General features: G+C 39.7%; 1 protein-coding gene across 1 annotated transcript in view; it reads right to left on the reverse strand.

The window, feature by feature from the left end:
• Positions 1–13,827, reverse strand: part of znrf1 (zinc and ring finger 1) — a 55,552-nt gene that overhangs the window by 4,323 nt on the left and 37,402 nt on the right. Inside the window, exons 3-4 of the mRNA XM_047597221.1 lie at positions 1,588–1,693; positions 1,166–1,261 (exon numbers count right to left, since the gene is read on the reverse strand). Coding sequence (XP_047453177.1) covers positions 1,204–1,261; positions 1,588–1,693 — 164 coding nt within the window. The 3' untranslated portion in view covers positions 1,166–1,203. The remainder of the gene's footprint in view (positions 1–1,165; positions 1,262–1,587; positions 1,694–13,827) is intronic.

Below are 13,827 nucleotides of genomic sequence, written 5' to 3' on the forward strand. Positions count from 1 at the left end.
GCTGCACTTGTGCTGATGAGGACCAGAAATCAGACTCTTATTACACCAGATTTAGAATCTCTACATCGGCTCCCTGTGCGTTTTAGGATTGATTTTTAAGGTCCTTTTATTAGTTTTTAAGTGTCTTAATGGCCTCGGGCCTTCCTATCTGAGCTACCTTCCTATCTGTCTGAGCTGCTTTTACCCTCCAGGACTGGTCTTTTAAATGCTCCCAAGATCAGAACAAAAAAGAAAGAAACACGGTGAAGCCTCATTTTATTCTTATTATTATTTAAATTACCTGACAAGAAATGGGCGGAACAAATTCAGATGTTGTCCAGACTTTTGCCTCGATCCTAGTTTAGCGCCTCCTTTCCTCTGATAACGTTTGTCATTCTTCTCCCTCATTTGCAACAACTTTAGGCTATAAAATCCCAAATGTTTTTCACAGTCTGACCGATTGATCCAAGAGTTTATTTATTTATTCAACCAGGTTAAAAGAAACAAAACAGAATAAAAGAAAGTAAAACAAAACATAAAAACAACACGACTCTATAACAACACAAATAGTCATTCCATGTTTGAAAGAGTTTAGGACAAAGTTAATAAAAACTTATCTAATCCTCACCCATGTTTGTTAGTTTTTATAGTTTATCAATCATATTATGTAATAAAATAGTGATGTTAACTCTAGAATAAAAATGTACAGGACAAGACATGATGATTTCCAATATAGAGCCGATCAATAGCTTAGCATTAGCACGTTAGCACAATAATAGTGCAAGTGTAAACAGGGTAAATAATTTTACCCTGAAGGTGAATTTTGTTGACTTTTACTGTATTTTTCAGTTTGTTTATGTGTTTACTGAATTATTCTAAATATCTTTTGTGTCTTCATTTTTTTTTTAATTTCCTGACTATTCTATAATATGAGCTTATAAGTTCATTAAAGCAATATTATTATGATGATGGTTTATTGCTATTATTATATATTATTATTATTATCTCGGTGGGACCTCGTCCTTTTTTGAATTTCCCCAATGGGGATCAATAAAGTATTATCTTATTATAACATGATGATGATGATGATGATGATGATAATAATAATAATAATAATAATAATAATAATAATAATAATAATAATACTGCATCCACACTCGTGCTGCATTCAGGGTGCGTCTCTCACCTTGAACAGTTTTCAGGATGGGCCCAGTGATCAGTCAGTCAGTCAGAGGGATGTTCAGGGCAGGACCGGTTGATCTCAAACCACGAGTCTATACAGCTGCAGGAAGACGAGGACGTACAGGGTTCAACTCTTTGTGTCAGAACAAATGTCTGAGAATAACACCAGCTTTACAGGAGCAATGAGACCTGGAGGGTTGTTGGAAATCCTCCACATACGCCCACGAACACAACTCTTATAAGGGAACTTCAACAGCAGCACTAACATGAGCATTATTCTAAACAACTGTGTTTTGAATTAAGTAATTAGAGTAAGAACACATGCATCAATGTGTGGCGCATCTTCTTTACTGGATCCAGTTAGAATTAGTGCAGAATGGTTCGAATCCCTTGTTTCCTCCGCGTGTTTCAGTGTGTTTGAGTCACCTTTTGTGGTAGATGCAGAGGCACGGCAGTCTGGCGATGGTGTCCCCTTGCTGCAGCTCCTCTAGACAGATCACACACTCGCCGGCATCCCTCGCCAACACATCATCTGAGGTGGCAGAGGACGCATCAGTATGCAGCAAAAAAAAAAAAAAAAAAAGCATCGACAATTTCAGACTCCGGCAGCAAATCAAGCCCAGAGCAGAGCGGCCTGGAGCAAAAGGCGTCGGGCGGACGGAAGAGTTTCTGCTGCTGCTGCTGTGTGGAAACGTAAAGGTTTATATTTAAAGCTTTGAAGGTAAATGCGTTAAAATTTAGGTTCGCAGATGATATTTAGTATCATGCTCCAAAGTTCACTGAGTGCATTAATCATCTGTTCCACGTAAAACTCCTGCTGAAGCCCAGGAATTCTTCTTCAGTTCTGGCCTGGAAGCGAGAACTAGTGATGAACTAGTGAAGTACGGCTCAATACTGGAACATCGATACCTACGATACCAGGTCTAAAAACGATTCTCACATCAAAATATCGATACTTCCGATACTTCATTGATTCGAGATAATGTAGGAACACAGGGGAAAGTGATTAAACTATTGAGTTGTAGCAACACAACAAACACCTCAGGTTAAACCACAACACAGAATAAGATGAGGAGGACAGAAGAGTCAGAATTAAGATGAAAGGTTTAATTTTATAGTTAATAGTTAAACAGTAATTTGTCTTAATGATCTTATTATTAAGAAAGAATAATCTTGTGTTACTTATTATTAACTAAGAACAGTTTCACACACAAATCTTTGTGAATGTAAGTTGGCTCTAGAGTCTCTCATTAGGAGCTGATTCTGCTCTGGCTAATCAGATCATCTGGGGGCGGGGCCTATCGTGGTGACGGACAGGCAGGAAGCAGTAATCATACACGTTAACTCGTTGGAGTTGATTTCGTTTACAACAAAGTGCTATTCAACAACCTTTTGTGCTTTTTTATTTGTCAGTTTGATTCTTTGTTCTTTTTATTTTATCATTTATTATTGATACACACACACACACACACACACACACACACACATATCAAATAGAGCAACATGACATCAAACATATGAGCACAGACGAAAAAAAGACAAAAATAAGAAGAATATATAGGATCCCTTCAATACTCAATACAACAGCATCACATCAGAAACCAAGAAGTTCTCTCCCATTTAAAACGATTTGCATCATCTTTTCCAAAAGAAACTGACTTCACAATATATTTTTAAAGAATCATATAATATATCTACATTTATTCTTCATTGGGCTTTGACCTTTTTTTTTTTTTTAAAGGTGTAAATTTAAACCTTACTCGGTTTTGGAAGCTTCCAACATAATGACAATAAATCCATTCGTGTCGTGTGTTGGTAGTTTTTGGTTTCAGTTGTGTTTGTTTTGCAGCCGTTTCATATATATATATATATATATATATATACGGCGTCAAATGAGCCTGGAAGACAAACTAAGGTTAGTCTGGAGTCTCCCGTAAAAAATGTACCGGGCCAATCAGATCACTCTGGGGGCGGGGCCTAACGTGTCATACAGTAGTAAGGTGGAGCTGAATTAGTTCACAACAAAATGCTAAATTTCCAGACTTTGTGCTTGGGTTTTGTCTCAGTTTGTGGTTGTTTTGCATCTTCTTCTTGCACATTTTGACTCATTTTCCAACCTGTTGTGTTTTGTTGTTTTGTGTTTTTGTGCCTCTCTAGTCGTTCCAGGTTTTCTTTTTTTTCTTTGAGTTTCTCTCTAACCTTTAATGTTTCTGCATCTTTGTAGTTGTCTTGTCGATACACAGACAGACAGACAGACAGATAGATAGACAGATAGATAGATAGATAGATAGATAGATAGATAGATAGATAGATAGATAGATAGATAGATAGATAGATAGATAGATGATGCATCAGATGGACCATATGCTCTGACTGCAAATCAGCTTAATTCTTCAATCAAACTCCTGTAACCCTCCTCTCCTCCTCCTCTTCCTCCCTCCATCTCTCTCTCCTCATTTCTATTGTTCACGTCCCTCCTCCCCTGAAAACATCCAGGATCTCTCTCCGACCGACTGCTCCAGATTAAATCGCTGGAATCTACATACTGATAACAATGCAGCAGCTCCTCCTCCTCCTCCTCCTCCTCTTCATCCTCTGCTTCATATTTTACCGTTACGTCGGACGAATCGAAACCAGGAAACACTCTGAGATTAATCAGCTGCCATAAACTCGGCTCGGTCCTACATGCGGCGCTTCGGCAGCGAGTGCAAAGTGTATTAGATTTAAAGTCAACACCTGACCCGAGCTCTGATAATCAAGTTAAGAGGCCGTTCAATCACGTTCCCTTCACCTGTGAAACGCTTTAAAGAATGAGCTCGTGTGGACGGAGCTAACGCCCGAACCCAGCGGCTGAGAGGCCTTTTAGACTCTTAACCCTTTATGATGCATGAATGATGTCTGGGAGTCCGAAACCAAGTGTTTACACGTTTTACAAAAGAAAATGAAAAAGAAGATATTTACTGTAATTTTTCAATAAAAGTAACAGCAGGAGTAAAAAGTCTGTGGTTTATTCTCTGTTAACTATCAGTGTGATAACTGGTGAGCTGCCTTTTCTTTCCTCTCTTTATCTTATCAGCTAATTTAAAGCTCTGTTTCTGCACCACACACAGTTTTTTGACCGTATTTTTGATTTGTCTCGTCTGGCCGTTTATTTTTTCCCACTTAGTCGACAGAGCTCTCGGAAGCTGAAGTCACGGCCATGTCGGCAGGAAAGCGCGCTTCTCTAATAACTATTCAGATGACAACTGCGAGTGACTAACTAATTAACCTGGGGCTGTTGCTGCCGTGGCCCATGACGCCAGAAGAGTTGGGGACGAGCAAAGTGGAAATCATTTTAAAGGATTCTTCAAAGATCCCGCAAGACGCCTAATGTGGATTAATGCAATAATAATAATACGAGAGGGATAAGAAACGGATGTGACTTGAGTAGAGATCACTTTCTATCAAGGACAGAACCCAGAGTTTTCTGAGGGTGATGTCTTGTTTATTTAGCATGTTTTTAACACGTCTTTTCATAAAGGTACGTTGGGCTAATGTTTACAACGTGGATCACAAAGGGAAATTAAAACTACTCACAATGAGAAAGAAACTGGGGATTAAACAGTTACTTGTTATTGTGATTATGTTACAATGAATAAAAAATACACTCGTATAACATAATAAAATAAAAGAATAATTTTGTGTGTGTTGTGGTGAATTTAGACATTAATTTAAATAAATAGTTGGCATATAACAGACTGTTTAGCTCGTTGTATTACTGCCGAAACTCCAAAACTGGATGTGCATCATGAAGCCTGACTGTGTCCATTTGGACTCTTGAATGTTTTCAGTGACTCCAGAGTAGAACGAAGGAAAGTTAATGAAGTAGATCTATATTTCCAGATACTACAGGTCAGGAACATCGTCCCCGCCGACTGTGTTAATCGAAAAAAAGCAAACCCGTTGCATGATGAGAGTCCATGATGTGTCACCCGTTTAGTTTTTGCAGTAAACTCTGACGGCCTGAAATCAGCGCTGGCGCCGTTCAGTTTCCTCAGAGTTTTCCTGCTAAAATGGCGGCGTCAACAAAAACAGTCACATGACGCCCGAAGCTGTTTTAACAGCATCTTCATTTTGCAGAACAAATAAATAAGTTTTCTGTTAATTTGTCATTGGTATCCTTCCCTCTGTATTTATTTATTGTTTTGGTAAAATAAAGCAAGTCTGACTGCAGGCGGCGAGATTTTATAGACTTTATAGTAGCTGCAATTCCAAACGTGTCCACTAGGGGGTTTCCACTGATTTAGTCATAGTCTGTATATAAATATGTTCAACATGTCTCCACTTCCTTGCATTGGCCAAACTGACGCTATTTACCTGAGGATGTGGGCGGCGGCATCTTGCATCAGTACAGTCAGAGGGCGGAGCCACTATATTGATGCCCCGCCCACAATTCCTCCAGGCTCACTGGTGTTTTGGTTTAATTAATAATACAGCTACAAGGAAAGTTTGGATTGTTTACTGAACTTATTTTTTTTTTTTTTTTTACAGCTCTCACAATCTAACGGCACCACATTACAGAGCAGTTGGCATGGCAACAGGTGGTCGCCATCATGTCACATCCTGTTTCTAAAGCGTCAAATAAACTAAAACTAAGTTTATCCCAAAAAAAACACATGAACATTCATCATCATCATCATAAAATTGACGTGTATTTTATTGTTTTAGTTGGGCCCAAGTCCCGCCCACTTCTATGGAGGGGGTGGAGCTTATGACCTATACCGCAGCCACACACCAGGGGGAGCTCTACTTGCTTTGGCTTCACTTTAAGCAGCCTGTGGTTTTTAGTGGGAGCTGTGTGGACAAAACAGGACACAGAGGCTCAGAACTAACCAGCAGGTGGCAGCAATGCGCTGAAATTACAATTCATTTTCTTGAGAAATTTCCAGTTGCTCATAAATGTCCTTGTTTGCATCTAAAACTCCATCATCCTCTCCCATCCTAATCAGCTCCCAACGGGAAGACGCCGGGAATGAAACCTTCTGCTACAAAATCAACGGTGGGAGGGGGAAATGAAACTGCACTGCCACATCCGAGAGCACGTATGAACTCTGTGAGGCCTTAAACTGATCAGAAACTGGTGGAATGCCAGCTTCCCTCTTGACTTTCAGCTGTCTCTGTCCTGGCTGCAGTCCTGCCAGCAGACGTTTGGCATCCAGCGCCACCACATCAATAACAACTTCGAGGAGACGCTCTTCAAATCATCGAATCACGCCATCGAAACCCCGCCCCCCTCCACCCACCCACCCACCCCACCTCCTCGTCTCTTCCTGCGTCCTCCAGTGACCTGAGCTGCACACCTTCATCTTATCTTTACCTTTCGTTTCATATGCCGCCTTGCATGTCTATACAAGGCCGAGCCCCTTCCTCTCGCTCTCAGTGCGAGAGCGGGGGGGTGAGGGTGGGGGGGGCTATATTTAGACGAAGCCATTAAAATATCATCATGCAAAGTCAAAGCCCAGAAAAGATCCGGTGGTCAGCTCACGTGGACTCAGTGTGCTACCTCTAACCCTCATCAGGGCAAAGAGAGTCAAACCAACACATGCACTTTGATCTGTGTTTCTATTTAGACTTTTAATTAACCCATTATATGTATTTTAACCGGTTAAGTGACTTTGACCCAGTGACCGACAGTGAGTTCCTACTAAATCTATGTGAGGATAAAATCTGGGAGCTTTGAATCCTCGTTGTCACATGTGAAGATTTTCCTTCTTGATGCTGATTTGAGGCAGGAATCTCCCGCCTCCACCACTAGCCGGGAAATGGTTCGGTTTTGATCGGACTGAACTCAGATATTCAGTGGTACAACTAAAGTGGAGAGAGATCTCAATTTTGTAGACGTTCAACTAGTTATTTTGGATTTTTGTAAGTTTTGGTAGCTAACTCCTGCAGGATAAAGACGGTTTACAAAAGGAAGCATCTCAAGCATCAGTGTCTCTGTTTAATGATGTTTGCGTGTAAATTGATGCATTAGTGAATGATGTCTCAGTAACTTCTGTCTCTGAGTGTTGCAGCAGTGTGTTGTATCCGTGGCCCGTCCTTTATGACGTGTCTTTGAATGAAGCCTTTACATAAAACAATTGCTGCAGCCGCTTTGATCAGTTCAAGGTTTGGGATTTGTCTGAACCGCCTCGAGTGAAACTACAGCATTAGGGCCGACGCAGCCTTTGATTTTGTCCAGGTTTTAGCCCAATAAAAAAAAAAACAAAAGGGGGGACGCCTCAGGTCTAACACTGTTTCTTTCATCCTCCCACTAGTGCAGCAATAGAGTTCAGAAAGCACATTAGAAATACGTGATAGCTTTCAATTTACACAAATGTCTGTCAGGTTTTTATTATTCATTTCTTTTAAGTGTGTGAGTGTTACTAGCTAGGTTGTCTTCAAAGGCTTCACTACAACACAGAATCTTTCCCATGTAACTCAAAGAGGAAGGTGCAAACAAAATAGTCCTTTAGGAAACTTCAAAAGCAGATTAAACAGAATAATGAACAACTTGTGTTGGATTAGTTATTCATTCAGGCTTTTCCAGCCCTTACGCTCGAGGCTATTTTTGATTTTTCTTCAGTTTTAATCTGATTCTACCGCGTTGCTGTGATGGTGCGTTTACAGTCTCGATTATTAACGACAAACTGTGGCAAAAAGGAATACAATCTTTAATTTTATAACTGCTGCAACAACAGATGAGTCAATGCATTGAATGACTGTTAACTTGAATCCAATCAAGCATCACAACAGAGAAGATCCATTAGCTTTCTTACCTCTAAGGGTATGAACTGCAGCAAATGTGTGTTTGAGATGTTTGTAAAGTTTCTAGAGGCAGTTGTTAATGCTGAGCTTGGAGGTTAAGGGGTTAACAATGCTTCGAGTTTACATGCAAGACAAGAAAAATGGTCACGTAAGTTATTAAAATGACTCAATGTACCGCATGTATGCAGATGATGTGATGCAAATTATTACCTGGTGCACAATGGCTATCATAAACAAAATTAATACAACTAAACTAAAAGAAATGTTGGAAATATTTCAGATACAAGATTAACATTTATTTATGGAAAAACTGTGGCCAGAAAATTGGCATTAATGCCACAAAAATGTCAGATTTATTGAAAATTATAGGTGGAAATATTTAACAATTAAAAAAAAAATTGATTTTACAGGCTTAAGACCACTCTACATACATATATATGTACGCAGATGATGTGATGCAAATTATTACCTTGAACAAATGTGACTCAAACTAAATCTGTTGGAGAGAGCACATTTAGTCCCCAGGTGAAATCCAGAAGCAGTGAAATATTAGCAGAAGAGAAGCTAATGGTGCATGGCATATATAGGTATGTTTATGTTTATGACAGTTGCACCTGTGTATTATATGGACAGCTTAATATATATAGAACACATACAGTAGGTAGGGGGTCCCTACTAAATCTCTCCATCAGTTTGGGTCCTTGGTCTGTAAAGACCCCTGATTTAGGGGTTAAGATGCTTCGAGTTTACATGCAAAACTAGAAAAATTGTCCACATAAGCTGTTAAAACGACTCCACGTACAGCATGTACGCAGATGATGTGATGCAAATTATTACCTTGCACAACTGTGACTCAGAATAAATCCGTCCGGTCCCAAGATGAACACATCCCTGCAGTAAATGTGTGTTTGAGATGTGCTGATGTGCGGTTGTGCAGCGAGTGTTGCCCCCCGGTGGATTGACAATACACCCCTGAGCATGCTGGGAAATGAGATAAGCTCGGCCAGTTTTGTGGGTCTCAAAAACCCAAAGGAACAAAGTGGGAGGAAGATGGAAGGGAAAAGGAAAAAAAAAAAATGGAAATTACAGAGAGAGATTACAGACGGAGGAGACAGAGGGAAAGAGAGAGAGAGAGTAATTTTCTAGAAATAAAGAATGACGAGACGCACAGGAGGAGCTGCAGAAAAAAGAAGAAGAAGAATTATGGAAGTGTTTTCTCCTTTCACCCTCTGTCCTCTGGTCTGTTATCGTCCATCAGGGTGCTCCATCATTCTAGATCCCATCTCCTTTCAGACAGTTTCACTCTCCCCTCTCCGTCTCTGTCACTCAGTTCAAATCCAGCAGCAGGCTTCAAACTTACATTATCCCTCCCAGCTCTGGCCTTGTGGGCCTCGTTGGCGGCTATTTGCGGAGCTGTAAAAATGACTTTCCCATCCCCACCCCGAGCTGTAACGACTGCACGTGATTTAGTTAACTTCAGCGTCAGAAACACGCCGACTTCGAACAAGGTGACCCCGTCAGACCCGGATCAAGCCAGTGAGAGACTGAGGGCAGCCGTGGGGGCGATCAAACGAACCAGGCGGCTCCAGGAAAAACCGGGGAGTGGCGTTATTAAAAAAAAAAAAAAAAAAGCAGGAGGAAATAAACAGGAGATTGGACGGTAGACAACGTGTCTGCAGCAGCTTTATGTGCTGTTGTTTTTTTTTATTTCATTCATAAATATCAGTGAGTATCACCTTGACACCGAGCAATAATAATGAATGATGACAGAATCTCAGACGTTACACCTCCTAGTCTGGAAAGGTTCAGACTTTTTAAAGGAAAAACAATTTAATATTTCACACATATTTTGTCCACACGAAGATCAAATCTGACAGTTTAGAAGATTATATCGTCTCTAATCAGTTTTAATCTGTAAAAGACTGCAACTTGTGAGTTATGAATATGTTGGAGGTCAGGTCAACACCTTGTCCTTTTCTTTATTTTAGTTTTTAGTTGTTTCTAAAGCGTTTTCGCTATGGGGTGAGGGGGTCTGGTCTGGACTAGGTGGGTCCTACATGTCTAAGTAACATCCACATGAATGAAGACCAGGTCTAAAAGTTTCCCAGCAGAAGATTAAATTGTCACAAGATGGTTTAAATGTTATTCTCGTGTCATAATGTTGTGGCTGATCAGTTAAATAATTAGATTAATCAATAATCTAATAGGCAGATTAATGTAATTAACATGAACTTCTGGGTTAGCCTCTTAACATTCCAGCATTTTTTGCAAAAAACAAATCCAAAAACGCCTTTTTAGGACAAAGTAAATTGAATTCTGTTCATGAACATGTTGGAGCTAATTCATGGTCTTGGTCTCTTTTAAAAGTCAAGACTCTGAAGTTTCTATCACAAAAGTCAGAATCTCTCTAAGTGGTTTTGTTGTTGAGGAATCAAGGTTGGCACACAGTTGAAAAAATAAAAACTAAATAAAAGGTTGTTGGGTTCACCTGAACTTTTTTTTTGTGTTGAATCTTATAAATGAAACCAGAAGAAAATGACAAATTACATGCAGCATTTACTCAAACTCAACTCACGTCCAGAGCTCTGATTGGTTCAAAACGCTGCTGCTGTCACATTAAACCACCCAGAGGAATGAAGAAGAGCTAAAAGAACCCTTTAACATTCCTTGTTAAAGTGTAGAAGGACCAGAACATTTCGTTTAAGGACCAGAACATTTCTGGAGTAGAGAACACAAGGTACGAATCTCCCCTCTCTACACTATATTAACACTTTAGGAAGCGACAGGAGACCAACTTTAGGACATTACTCAGTATTAAGAGGTTGGGGTTTCACTAGCAAAGACCCAGAGATTCAATAATCTACCAACACATGGATGGTTTTGTTTTAATTTCATTGGCTGGTCTCTGAATCTTCTCCAACCTACAGTAGGTATCAATCCTCCAAAACACAGGTAAGTAGAAACAGAGACTTCATCAGTCAGCTGGAGTTTTCCAGGCGGCGTGAAGACAGTGAGGGATAAACTACTGGACTGAATCTAGTTGCATCTAGGAGAATACAAAAAAAGACTTTATGAGTCTACTTGGGGCCAATTTTTGGACATTTAACATCAGATCAGAACTCAATATTAAGAGACTTGTACATTAAATTAACATAACAACACAAAAAAATGCATCTTCTGCACATTTTCTTAAAATTAAAATAGATTTGCTTTTTCGTTGGGATGAAAACTTAAAACTGTGAGACTCTCTAGGTTGAGCTAAAGTTAGATTTAACAGTGACCAACAAGAAGGAGCAGATTTAAGTGCTTTCTCTAGTTCTTATTGTTCTGCTGCACGCCAGAGTTCACTGGAGCCAATTCTTGCACATTCGTGGTACTGGCATCATCCTAATCTTTTACATTTTAATCAATACAATTTTACAAATGAATCAGCCCGAGGTAACTGCCAAAGAAAAGAGGAGAGGGAGGACGTTTAATAGGCCCGACCATTCTGCTTTTAACATATTACAAATGTCCCAGTTCAGACGCTCGCAAGTGTAATTACACAGCGTCTGCTCGCTTCTTTAAATTTCATTTAGTGCGTCATCACACACACACAAATAAAGCTCACCATCGATAATCCTGAAGGTTAATGCTCGGCTCTGGGGTCTCTGGTGTATGTAGCGGTGCAGAGATATGGGAGCCAGGCGTGTCGCGCTCTTTTCTTTCTCGTTATTGATCGTCTGTGTAGCGCTGCTCTGTGTTGACCCGTTAGCTCATCCCTCACTGTCTTCACGCCGCCCGGCCAACTCCAGCTGACTGATGCTCCTTTGAAGCCTCTAATCTGTTTCTACTTACCTGTGTTTTGGAGGATTGATACCTGCTGTAGGTTCGGAGAAGATCCTGAATCTCTTGAGAAGTCGCTGCACTCAGGAACCGACCAATGAAATTAAAACAAAACCATCCATGCGTTGGTAGATTATTGAATCTCTGCGTCTTTGCTAGGGATGTCCTAACCTCTTAATACTGAGTTATGTCCTAAAGTTGGTCCCTTGTAGCTTCCTAAAGTCTTTCCTTGTCTTCAGTCCAATAAATCTTCCAATCTAAGTAAATGTAGTGAAGAGAAGGAGCTTCGTACCTTGAGTTCTCAACTCCAGAAATGTTCTGGTCCTCCAACGCTGCCATAAACTCCCTAACCCTCTGGAAGACTTGTCTCCAGGAACCTTTTCTCTTATTTTAACCCTTTAATGTTCCTCTTATATGGGACGGCAGCATCTTTTTGAACCAATCAGAGCTCTGTACACAAGTTGTGTTTGAGTAAATGCTGCACGATGCAATATCATTTTGTTCTTTCATTGATAAAAGTCGTTACAGGATTCAACCAACACATTTTTTCCAAAGCAAAACAAAAATCAGGTGAACCCAACAACTTTTTTAACTGTGTGCCAACTTTGATTCCCCAAGAATATATATATGGCAATTTACTGTTGTACTTTTTCCTTCTGATACAATATCGGTTTTAAAAGAAAAAGTTAAGTTTTGGATCGATCTTAAACCTCTTCCACACCTCCACCACTACATTTTCTGTACAAGTGCAATAAATTAGAAATGGATCATTTGGATTAATATTGTTTTTTGACTCAATTTGTCCAATGAATTATCATCTTCATCTCATGCACGTATACACAACTTGTATTTTCAGCTGCATTTAAAATTTCTACCATGTAGAATACTGCAATATATCATGATATCTCAAGATCTACTCAAGAACAAAACCACTGAAGAGTTGTTCTGACTTTTCTGATAGAAACTTTAGAGTCTTGACTTTCAAAAGAGACCAAGACCATGAATGAGCTCCAATAAGTTCATCAACATCATTCAGGAGTGTTTTTGTTTTGGCTGCAGCCTTTTAGCCTGAGTTCATTCCATAGATTCTGTTTAGTGATTTTACTTTAGCTGCTAAATCAAGTTTGTAGTATTGAATGATGATCTCCTACCACCATCTCGCCAAGCATCCAGTCTGACTGACTTTATTTTACACAGCAGACATGGTTAGTCACATGGTTTTACTTCTTCTTCTTTGGTTTTTTAGCAGCTTTGACGCTGGCCAGAAGCAAACAGAAGGAGACAAAATACGTTTTGACGCTACAGGGGCGTGAATTCGGTTCATGGCAAAAGATCAGACTCAGAAAAAGAACTGTTCCCGTTGTAATTAATTTTAAAAAAAGGCCTGAGGAGCTCGTCCACGTCTTGAAAAGCAGCAGCGGTTTGTTTGGGTGCAGCCTTTTATCCTGAGTGGACTCTGTGGATTCTGTGAAGTGATTTTATTGTTGGTAATATTGAACGATGATCTTCTACTATTACTTTACCAAACATCCACATTAACCTAGTTACTAACTGTTGTCTGACACAACAGACATCGTTCATTACATTTGCAGCTCTGATGCTTTCAGACCTAAAATAAATACCTACAAAAGATCAGGAAACTCATTTTAAATTTGTTTTCTTTTTTTTCCTTTAACCAGGCGTAGTAGGACTGTTAACAGCTTCATTTCATTATTACAACGTGTTTCGACTGCATCAACTGGATTGTCCTCAGAACCATCAGATCCATTTTGTTGCTCAGATGACGTATATGACTACGGTTACTCTTAAAGACAAATGATCTGACTGGAGGCTCCAGACCAACTTTTGTCTGTTTTCCAGGTTAATTTGACGCCATACAAATAAAACCAAATTAATCCTGTGGAATCAAAATCACATGAATAATTTAAGACGACGTAGCAGCAAGACGCAGCGTCACTGAGTCTCCGTTTCAACTTTTGTAGAAAGTGCTAACTTCAACCTATAGACCAGTTTTAAATTACGTTGATAGACTAAGTAAAACTAGACTTATTATAA

The sequence above is a fragment of the Mugil cephalus genome, chromosome 10 (genome assembly GCF_022458985.1).
Source record: "Mugil cephalus isolate CIBA_MC_2020 chromosome 10, CIBA_Mcephalus_1.1, whole genome shotgun sequence".
NCBI lineage: Eukaryota > Metazoa > Chordata > Actinopteri > Mugiliformes > Mugilidae > Mugil > Mugil cephalus.